The sequence below is a fragment of the Stenella coeruleoalba genome (genome assembly GCF_951394435.1).
Source record: "Stenella coeruleoalba genome assembly, chromosome: 20".
NCBI lineage: Eukaryota > Metazoa > Chordata > Mammalia > Artiodactyla > Delphinidae > Stenella > Stenella coeruleoalba.
This window is the reverse complement of record NC_137166.1, coordinates 47,812,073-47,823,462: the sequence shown is the minus strand read 5'-3', so window position 1 is coordinate 47,823,462 and position 11,390 is coordinate 47,812,073. Positions and strand designations below refer to the sequence as shown.

The following is an 11,390-nucleotide window of genomic DNA, read 5'->3' as shown; positions in this document are numbered from 1 at the left end:
TCCTAACCACTACAATAAGAAAAAAAAAGAAAGAAAAGGTCGACATGCTGGAAAGAAAAAAAAAAACTGTCCCTATTTGCACATGACATGATTGTCTACTTAGAAAATCTCATGGAGCCCACAAAAAAGCTCCTAGAACTAATAAATGAGTTTAGCCAGATTCAGCACACAAAAATCAGTGGCACTTATTTTCTATACCAGCAATGAAAAACTGAAATTTAAAAGTACCATTTACAGTAGCCCCGTAAAGGTGAAATAAGTATGACTCTAACAACATATGTTCAGGACCTGTATCCTGAAAGCTGCAAAACTAGAATTCTCATCCATTGCTAGTGGGAATAAAAAAATGATACAAGCGCTCTGGAAAACAGTTTCTCAGTTTCTCGTAAAGTTAAACACACTCTCGCCATATGACCCAGCAATCCTACTCCTAAGTATTTACCCTAGAGAAATACAATTTTATGTCTACATAAAAACTCGTACCCAAATGTTTACGGCAAACACTTGTACGCAAATGTTTACTTTATAACTGCCCCAAACTAGACACAACCCAGATGTCTTCAGTGAGTTAATGGATAAACAAACAGTGGTATGTCCATACAATGTAATAATATTTCTCAATTAAAAGGAACACGCTGTTGATACACACAACACGGATGAATCTCAGAGCCATCATGCTGAGTGAAAGTAGTTGGTTTCAAAATGTTGCATTCTGTATGATTCCATTTCTATGACTTTTTTGAAAAGACAAATCTATAGTGATCAGAGAACAGATCAGTGGTTGTCAAGGACTTGGATGGGGGGGATGTGATTACAAAGGAGTAGAACAATAGAGTTTTTGAGATGAAGAAACTGTTCTGTATTCTGACTGTAGCGTTGTTCAGTTAATTAATTAATTAATTATTTTGGCCATGCCAGAACTGTTTTTGGCCACACGTGGCTTGCAGGATCTCAGTTCCTCGACCAGGGATCGAACCCGGGCCACGGCAGTGAAGGCCCTGAATCCTAACCACTAGGCCACCAGGGAACTCCGTGCCTTGTTTAATTTACACAAGTGATATTTTGCTGCAAAGGAAATTTCTTACTTTTTAAAAAAACATAATGCAGGGCTTCCCTGATGGCGCAGTGGTTAAGAATCTGCCTGCCAATGCAGGGGATGCGGGTTCAAGCCCTGGTCCGGGAAGATCCCACAAGCTGCGGAGCAGCTAAGCCCATGTGCCACAGCTACTGAGCCCACGTGCCACAACTACTGAAGCCCACGCTCCTAGAGCCCGTGCTTCACAACAAGAGAAGCCACTGCAATGAGAAGCCCACGTACCGCAATGAAGAATAGCCCCTGCTTGCCGCAACTAGAGAAAGCCCGCGTGCAGCAGTGAAGACCCAACGCAGCCAAAATAAATAAATAAACAAAAAACCAAAAAAAACTCATCTCCCACTCTGACATCGCTGCCCCAAACGAGCATGTGCCCACCTGGCCACTATAACATCATTGACAAAAGAGAGGAATTTTCAAATTCTTTCTGCAGTGCCTGTCCTTCTTAGACTTCTACCTCTTTTCTTGTCTACTCTCTAGAACTTACTTTTTTTTTTTCACATCAGCATCTAGTTTCAGGTAATTGGCTGCAGTTGATGGTGGTTAGTTTTGTTGTTGGAGAGGGGGGTGTGTGCCCGTGTAGTGGACTTTGGTTCACTTCAATAAGCAGAAGACCCATAACCTCAAGTTGCCAGTCACATCTTATGGGTGCTGTTAAGTTGTAAAGCTGTTGGAAATAATGCCTGTCCCTGAAGTGCTGCTACCTTGACAGGGGAGATTATACATTGTGTGGGAAACTAAGATACTGAAGGAAGGCTGGCAGATGTGCTGGGGCTATGCTGAGGGAGATCAGTGGGTGCCAGAGAAGTCAGAAAAGGTCTGCTGGAGTTGGCAGTGAGATGTCTAGTGGGACCCTCTGGGGTGGGTAGGTGGGAAGAGGAAATGGAATTTCAGGGAGGAAGGGACGTGAACACAGCCCTGGAGGGAGCAATGAATATCACGTGTGATGATGGAGTCTAAATCCGGGTGGGTGAAGCACACGTACGGCAGGGTGATATGATGCTATTACTGTTACCTCCCCACGCCTCCATTCTTTGTACTAATTCTCTTGTCCCTTCTCCTCCAGTCAGTCAGTAGGCCTATTACCCTAGAAATGCAAAGAGCCAGAAATACCTTCATGTTCAGCCCTGAAATTTCAGAGTAGGCTGTGTAAATTGAAGTTGATGTAATTCCAAAGGCCCAACTTTTGACTTGTTAGACTTGGAATTTTTAAGTTTCGGTCTAAGAATGAAGGCTTTATGGCATGGTTGTTTTGTTTGTTGTGGGATCTCAGTTCCCCGACCAGGGATTGAACCCCAGCCCTGGGCCCTCGGCATTGAGGGCGCAGAGTCCCAATCACTGGACCGCCAGGGAATTCCTATGGCATGATTGTTGGAAAAAGAAAAAGTAGGTTTGAGAAGAATGTGTGATAGTGGTCTGTGTATGGTGGGTGATAAATTGTAGGGTCTAGGCCGCATCTCGTTCTCAAGTACCTTGGGAGAAAGCAAGTCTCTACGAAATTATCTTTTCTCCAGATCTTCAGGCATTTCATCACCTATATGGGATTCCTAGGCTGCTTTAGATTCCTGAAGGACCTCGGTGGGATTTGAGAGCAGTTGGAAGAGGCCCCGAAGTCGCTAAGAGGGATGGCAGAGCTTACAGGGCCTGCGTGGAGCCCATGAATCCCCAGACAGGGTTGAAGATTTCCCAGTGGAAGCCAGCAGGAATGGAAGCTGAGAACCCAGGCATCAGTGAGAACCTGGACATGAGCAGCATGACAGGTGAAAACTAGACAGTCACCTCCTGCCCACCAGCACTATAGCAAAGCCCTGGGTGAGGAGAGTGGAAAGGAAAACAAGCCCTGAAGTGACTGAACTTAGATCTGAAATGACTGCGAAAACCCTGACACGACCGAGTTTACTCAGACTGGTTACTCCACTAGGTAGAATGAGGGATTGTTATAAACAAAATTATCATAAAAAAATAATATATTTTGAAACAAAATTATCATAAAAAGAAATAATATATTTAAATAGTTTATATTATATATTTAAAAATTAAGAAAGTCGGCACACTTGAGTTTGTGGACTGAGAAATTTGTACATGCTGCGTAAAGCTCTTTGGCAGATGACAGATATAATTTTAAAAATACCAAAACAATTCACAGGCCAAATTTTTAAAAATTATGGCTCTCCTCCATTTACTCAGGAGTGTCTTCTGCAACTGTCTTCGGTGCCATTAAGAAGCCAGTGTCCTATGGGAAACAGCTACTTGGCTTTTTCGGTTCGTTTTTTGTTTTTGATTTTGTGTTTTACCCCAAATAGTATTTACCAGTCAAGGCTCTGAATGCTTGTAATTTCCCAAATTTATATGTCCCCTCATTAAGTTAAAGTTTTATTTGTTGGTGTTTCCGCTCCTTCTTTAGAGAGATTCACCAAACTGACACAATGGAGAACTGGATGCCTGGGAACAAAGATAACGTAGTAGCTGGAGTGGGCCTTTAACTCAAAGAGTAAGAACTAGAGAACTTTCTAGAAAGAACTTGGCTGGACTATACTATGATCAGACTCCCCTGTCCTTTGTGGGAGGGGTCAACAGTTTGTATTAAAAGTCTCTCCTCCCACTCCCAGTGCAGTTTATTGTATGTCAATTAAGCCTCAATAAGGCTGTTTTTTAAAAAAATGAAAAAAAGTCTGTTCCCCTTTACTCTACCTTTGCTCTATACAGCTCCTGTATCACTGGAGTATTTTACAGTAACATAGACTTTACGTATTCTTGAGTAATAAGTTAAATAAATAAGCATAAGAATGTGAAAAAAGAATCTCCCCACCCAATAGTTTTTCACCAACATTCATCAGACCCTACTGAACCCCAGGTCCCTCCTAAGTTCCTTCTGTCCACTGAGGAGGCATTAAGTAGTCAGCAGAGATGGGAAGGAATGATGTAAAGTGGGCAAGGGACAAACAGGATAGAGGGAGATGGGGCCACTATAACTGAAGAATTTAGAGTCTGATTTTTCTCATTCTGCCACACCTCCCAGGGAAATATTAGAACCCCAAGGCAGGTGACGTTGGCCTTACAATTGGGTTGGGAGCGTTCTGGAGGAGGACAACATTAGCCTCTTGTCCAGCTAGCAAGACAAGGAAACCTATTAGAGTGAAAGGAAAACCAGACTTCAGGTCAAAACATCAGAGTTCTGGTCCTGGCTCTGCCCATAGCTATGTAAGTGTGAGAAATTCATTAAAGTTTTCGAGATCTTTGATTCCCTTTCTGCAAAATGTGTAGGTTGGAGGAGATGAATTTTAAGGGCCCTTTTAGCTCAATAATGCCACTTCTAGTTTTGAGGCATACACACATCGTGGCAGAAACTTTATTAGAAATGTCAGATGCATCCACTGGGACTGTTCTTCAGGCTTCCACCTGCCCCTCAGCTTGCTGATGACCACTCAGAAGAGATGTCCCGTGACCCGGGACCCGAAGCACCTACTCAATGGACAAGCGCTTGCAGCGACAGCGGCAGCAGTAGCTCTAACCTCCAGACTGAAGTGTGAAGCCATGTGGCCCCACTTTCAACCTTTCGGGGAGAGATAGACCTGAGTGGACACGTTTCCTTCACCCGCAGGGGCCCTATTGTAAAGATCCCAGACATCAGCCTGCAGCCATCTGCGGATGTACAGCCTTTGATCTCCAAAGGTGCGCTGAGGTCTCCTGTGGAACAAGGAGGGATGGGGAGACACATAGATGTTTTAGGAAATCAGAGAGGAGTCCACGCCTCCCTCATTCCTGGAACCCTGAGTGTCAGAACCTCTTGGGCTACACTCAGATGTCTGGTTTTCCAGCCTCTGAAACGATCAGATGTTCAGTTTACCTCCAGTGACCTGAAGTTTTCCTTGATAGCATTGATTTGTATCGTTGGGGCAGGAAAGAGAAGGAGCATTCAAACAGGACCCCAAAGCCAGACAGGTTGGGCAGCGGAGGTCTGTTGACCCTCTGGGAGCTGAAGGGGGAGAGAGAGGGACAATTAAGGGCGAGTCCCGCCTCTGAGTTGCCTCCCCTTGCTGGCTTCTCTTCCTCCAGTCTTTCCTGCTGATGCCTCTCTACTCAAGGACTGTTACTACCACCTCCCCACCCCTCTCCAACTGATTTCTATGCTGTCAGAACCCCATCCAACATGACTTCCGAACTCTGTGCTTAGGTGTGGAGATACAGATATGAAAAGGACACAGTTCCTGCCAGCTAGGATCACTGCCTTGAAGGAGACAGACATGTAAGTAATTAACTACCATACAATTCAGTAGGCATTGTGTCCAAGGTCTAGTGGCAAAGAAATGGAGGACCACCTAAGTACCTAAAATAATTTGGTTAGGTATTTTCCCAGAGCCGACGCCTGAGTGGAGATGGAGGTAGAACAGAGGTTAGCTATGTGAAAATGGGGGAGGGGGAGGAGGGAGAGGAGCAAGGGAAACAGCGAGGACCAAGGGCTGGAGGTGTGAGCCGGCTTGGTGGATTGGAGAATTGTGAGAAGTTGTGGTGTTGATACTCAGCTGGTAGGCACAGGTGGGACTGGACTGTATTTTTATAGCCAGCATCCATTCTGATTGGTCAGTACCATCTCCACTGTTAAATATTTTGAATCCTAGCCCCAAGTAGAATACAATAAATGAGAGAAGGAAGAGAAGGAAATGAGCTGAAAAGATAGGCGGGGCCAGATTTCTATAGGCCTTGAGGACCAACGGGGGAACTGGGCTGTGGCCATGCGGCAAAGGGGGAAGCAGTGCTTGCTAGATGGACGATGTCACCACCCTGCTCAGAAACCTCCACTGACATTGTATTGCTTAATAAACCCCAAACCCCATTTACACTCCAGCCTTCCCTGATGTCCCTCTGCTCGGAGCAGCGTTTCCAGACCTCAAGGTAACAACTTAGAAAAAGAAAGACAAGCCAAAGGTCTGAGGTCCTTTTGTGTATGGCGCACTTGGACCTAAGCAGAGTAAGCCCCGTTTTTTCAGGGCTGCATGGAGTTTCTCTCAGCACCCGTCTCTCCCCTCCCAGGGTACCGTCAGTCTCTTCTGTCCTCCATAACTCATGTAAGTCCTCTTTGTTGTTGCAAAAGGAGTCCTCACAGTAGTTACTGTAGGAGATGGCGACTAGGCCAGGGGCTGGCGTGTGCTGGATAATCGTTATTGCCGGTGCCCCGTCTGAGCTGCAGCCCTTAGTGGCCAAAATTGCTGTCTTGGTTCCTGCTGTGAGACAAGAGGGAAGGAAAGTGGATGGGGGGCAGCGCCTGATGTTTGGCCTGGGGAAGGCGGAACCGCGTTAACATGGCCATAATCACCTTCCCCCCTGCCCCTGCCCCACCAGCCCAACGGCCTCGTTCTCATTTTACCAGCCTTAATCATCAGCACGGTTTCCTGGCACAATGCCCCATTGTCACAAGTCTCAGCTTTGTCTGTGGTCCAGTTAAATGTCTCTACCGGATCCGCTTCTAAGCCCACGAATGTACTCTTTTGACAACGCAAGTTTCGTGCCACTGGGGAGAAAATGAGATAAAGATAAGCACTTGCCCTTCTCTGTGGGGCCCCAAACCACTCCTTTTTCACCAGAAATCCATCCTCCGTGACCCAGCCGCTCTCCCCCCACATCCCCAATACATACAGATCAAGGTCGGGGCTCCTAGGAGAAACAGGAACAGTAAAACCTGGAAATGACAGGCTCCCATGGCTTCTCTTAGAGACGTTTGGAAGAACCGATCAGGATCTGTGATTTGATGGAGAAGCAGCTTTTCAACCACATGGAACGAGATTAAATCTAAGTTCTGGCAACAAGTACTGACTTCAGGGCAGAGTTTACGGGTATATAAAACGATGATCTCGGGCTTCCCTGATGGCGCAGTGGCTGAGAGTCCGCCTGCCGATGCAGGGGACACGGGTTCGTGCCCCGGTCCGGGAAGATCCCACGTGCCGCGGAGCAGCTGGGCCCGTGAGCCATGGCCGCTGAGCCTGTGCGTCCGGAGCCTGTGCTCCGCAGCGGGAGAGGCCACGGCAGTGAGAGGCCCGCGCACCGCAAAAAAAATAAATAAATAAAACGATGATCTCTAAAGTCAGTCTGTCCCGATCTAGCTTGTGAGTTTGGGCAAGTTAACTAGTTAACAAGCCCCAGTTTCCGTAGCTGTACTTCTCAGACTCAGCCGCCTAGACCGAGGAGCTCAACAGCCCCATACCCTCCAACCTCTGGATCCGTAATCTGGCCCAAAGGCCCTTCTCCCTCAGACTCCAGAGTCCAGGTTCAAACCTACGCTCTTTCGCGGCCCAAGAACCTCAGTCCCCAGCTCCCAACTTCATCAGAACCCAGGATTCTGAGATCTAAGCCCTGTCCTACCTAGGGATCCAGGAGTTTGGGTTCAATCACCTTTTCTGTCAGGACACATGATTCTGGGCACCCAGCTTCTCCCCCTCTCCGACCCAAGAGCGCAGGGCCCCGGCCTTCACCCCCCTCAGCTCCAGGACTCCCGCACGCCCCGCCCACCACCCCCCCCCGTCCCCCGCCTCTGTTTCCTCAGGACCCAGGAATCTGGGCCCCCAGACACCCTTTTACTCTTTAAGGGACCAGAATTCCTCCTGGCCTCTATATGATCTCACAAGAATCTCCTTGTGCTGAAGGAACGCCCTGGAACGCTCCACTCACCCAGCCGGTCCTTCTCCTTCTAGTGTCTCCGAGGCACGGAAGGCGGGGCCTGCTTCACCGGACAGATCAACTCGAAGCCCCATTGGTCGATACGAAAGCATCTGATGAGCTCATTGGATGAGCCTGGAGGAACGCCACACCCCATTGGCCTATCCCAGGCTGTCTTGCTAGTACGCATGCGCAGGACGCCGAGTGGCTGGCAAGCCGGGGGACCTAGAACTCGCTGGTCTTTGCCGCGCTAGGGCTGCAGGGCGGGGCGGGTGGTGCATCCCCAAATGGCCTTGCTTACACTTTTCTCTCTTTGGGTTATAGAATCCCTACTTCTCCAGCCACACTAGGAAGTCAAACCCTTGGCTTTCACCCACTGAACTTTTCTCCCTGTCCAAATTGCCTCGCATGTTTCCAGCCTGGCCCCTGCCCGAGCACCCATCCAGTGGCCATAGCCACTGGAAGTCGACTTGGCCTCCTGACCCGTCACTTGCAGTGGTTCCTGCTCAGCCCAGGCCTCATCCTCTGAACACGTCATGGCACCAGCCTCCTCCGTGACCTTCTGGAGGGCTGAATAGGGTAATGCGGGCTTCAGTGTTACTTCCGGCACCCCTGAATGACCGATTGCCATCGTATCTAACCCACGTGTCAGTGTCAGTACCATGAACACGTTGTGTCATTCAGATTTCTTGTTCATGGCTGGAAAATCCTATTTCATATATATATATATATATATATATATATATATATATATACATATATATATATATATACACACATACACACACACATATATATACACATATATATGTGTATATATATGTGTATATATATATAAGCTTTCTGATGTAACATGAAGTAGAGATGTCTTTTGTGTTCTTTCAGACTTGGTACTGTTTCTGTGAGTTCTATGGTATAAATGAATATTTATTTTTAATAGAGAAAAGTGCCCCAATAAGAATGGTGTTGGTAAAAGTCTAAATTTTATGTAAAAATATATTAAGAGTTTTCAGTTGGGGACTGTAAGAGTATTATTAATATGGTTATTACATAAATATTAGGAACAGTTCATATATACAGTAAGAGAGAGTTCTGGTCCCAAAGACCCTGTCTCTCAGGACCCAGGACTCTGAGCCACCCTCCCTTCTTCTTGGGACTCAGGCCTCCAGCACTCACCTCCTCTGAGCTGTAACAGTATGTGGTTTTCCCGGGTCATTGTGCACCTATAGGTGTGGTGCAAGGTCTCAGGTCTTGGCCACAGTTGCCAATGCAGGACCAATGGGTTAGGGGAAACTGGAGGGCAGAGAGGGTGGTTGGGAGCTGCACAGACACCTGCTTCAAGCTCCAGAATGTTGTCTCAGGGCCCTCATCCCTTCCCATGCCTCTGACTGGCACTCACCCTTCCTCTTCTGTCCTAGCCCCAAAGCTGGCTTCTAGCACCTGTAGTGAAGGTCATCTTAAATAATCTCTTGGCCTGTTAATTAGTTTGCTGAGGCTGCTGTAACTAAGTACCACAGGTTGAGAGGCTGAAAGTCCAAAATAAAGGTATCAGCAGGGTTGGTTCCTCCTGAGGGCTGTGAGGGAAAGATCTCTTCCAGACCTTTCTCCTTGGCTTGTAGATGGCTGTCTTCCTCTTGTGTGTTCACATCATCTTCCCTCTATGCATGTCTTTTAAAAAAATATTTATTTTATTTTTGGCTGCGTCAGGTCTTAGTTGTGGCTCCGGGCTCTTCGTTGCAGCCTGTGGGCTTCTCTTCTAGTTGTGGTGCGCGGGCTTAGTAGTTGCAGCTCTCTAGTTGCGGCATGTGGGCTCCAGAGCACGTGGGCTCTGTAGTTGTGGCACACAGGCCCTCTAGTTGTGGCTCACATGCTCAGTAGTTGCGGCGCATGGGCTTAGTTGCCCCGCGGCACGTGGAATCTTAGTTCCCCTACCAGAGATCGAACCCACGTCCCCTGCATTGGAAGGTGGATTCTTAACCACTGGACCCCCAGGGAAGTCCCCTTCTATGCGTGTCTGTGTCCAGATTTTCCCTTAGTATGAGGATACCAGTTGGATTTGGTCCCACCCTAATGTCCTTGTTTTAACTTCATTACGCCTGTGAGGATCCTATTTCTAAATAAGGTCACTTTCTGAGGTAATGGAAGTTAGGACTTCAACATGTGAATCTGGGGGCAATACCACCCATAACAGCCTGTTAGAGAGACTTGTGTTACAGATGAAGCAGTGAGTGCGGAATAGCGCTCCAGGGGCATCGTGCTACCATTTTGTAATTTCTTCTGTGTTAACGTCATTCCTGATGCAGCCTTTGCTTCCCACAGAGGCTACCTTGATGGCTGGTGAGGGAGGGTGTGAAGATGCAAGACTGAGTGGGTATCCCCGGAGCGAGTCAGGGGCTCAGAGGCTCACTCAGGGATTCCAAATAGGCCAGAACAGTGTCCCTGTTAACACAAGGTATATATAGTGCATCCCAGTGGGTCAGTTTGTAGGGGAAACGCCCCTTTCTACCCAAGCCTGCCCATCTGATTCTATTATGAGAAGAGTAAGGATCAGATATAGGTTCAGTTCTTGGGGGGCTGTAGGATTTCTCCTGCCTTCAGGCTTGCCCTGTCTTTGACATCTTTGAGTGATTCCACATCAAAGCATCTGGGAAGAAAGTATCCCCTTTTTCAGCCTGTGTCTGTCCTTCCAGGTCACAGGCTTGGGAAGATGATTCTTAAGTCACACTCCAGGTGACCTGGCCATAGAGTCCCTCCATTTCAAGTTTACAAGGAACCTTGGAAGTGTAAGACCCCTTCCTCTATTCTTCACCCCATTTCTGTTTATATACCTGTAGGGACCTTTCACCACCACCCCTGTGGGAGAAGTGGCTCTGCCGTTTTGGTGTGAGAGAAATCCCTAGATCTTTCTTAGCCTGAGCTGATCTCTTTTCCTTTCTGAGCCTCAGTTTCCTCATCTGGAAAATGAGGTTAGTCTAGAGCAATGGTTGGCAAGTTATTTGTGACATTATATGGAAAATAAAATGAAAACAGAATGAATCGAATGGCTTACCTATAGTGAGGACATCTTTTTTAAACACCAACGGGACCATCATTGTTCACCTGGATTATTGCAATACGTGCTGCCCTTGCCCCACTTCAGTCTATTCCCCTCTTGGCATCAGAGTGATCTGGTAAATATAAGTCAGATTGTGTCACATCTGTGTAAAGCCTTCCAGTGGATTCCCGTTTTATCCCAAGAGAGAGTCTAAGTCCTTACGATGGTCTCTAATGCCCTACTCTGTCCCCACGTCCTGTTCTGCCCTCCCTCGTTCATTCTGCTCCACCCACACTGGCCTCCAGGCTGTTCCAGGAACGCATGGCGGGCACACGCTGACCTCAGGGCCTTTGCATATGCTCCTCCAGCTCTCTGAAACCATCCACCTTACGCCCACTTCCTCCCTTCATTCATGTCTCTGTTATAACAGCACTCTTTGCTGACTCTTGTTTAGAAGAACAGCAGCCATGTCAGTCTCTGACCCCTTGCTCTGCCTGAGTTTCTTCTGAGCACTTATTGCCTGACATATTATTTGTCTATATTTATTTCTATGTTCATTGACTGCTTTCCCCAACAAGAAGGTTTGGTTTTGATTTGTTTATTCCCTGGTGT

General features: G+C 47.3%; 1 protein-coding gene across 2 annotated transcripts; it reads right to left on the bottom strand.

Annotated features, from left to right (window-relative positions):
• Positions 1 to 2,617: 2,617 nt before the first annotated feature.
• TEX101 (testis expressed 101) lies at positions 2,618 to 7,804 on the bottom strand (the record flags this gene model as incomplete). Of its 2 annotated transcripts, XM_079908354.1 has the most annotated exons (6): positions 2,618 to 4,780; positions 4,941 to 5,069; positions 6,130 to 6,315; positions 6,459 to 6,602; positions 6,728 to 6,829; positions 7,757 to 7,804. In XM_079908354.1, 5 exons carry the CDS (start codon positions 6,789 to 6,791, stop codon positions 4,560 to 4,562), a joined length of 744 nt encoding a protein of 247 aa, XP_079764480.1. In that variant the 3' UTR covers positions 2,618 to 4,559. The 2 variants fall into 2 exon arrangements, with proteins under 2 accessions (XP_079764480.1, XP_079764479.1); XM_079908353.1 differs by lacking the exons at positions 6,728 to 6,829; positions 7,757 to 7,804 and having other exon boundaries at positions 6,459 to 6,714.
• Between the last annotated feature and the right edge of the window lie 3,586 nt (positions 7,805 to 11,390).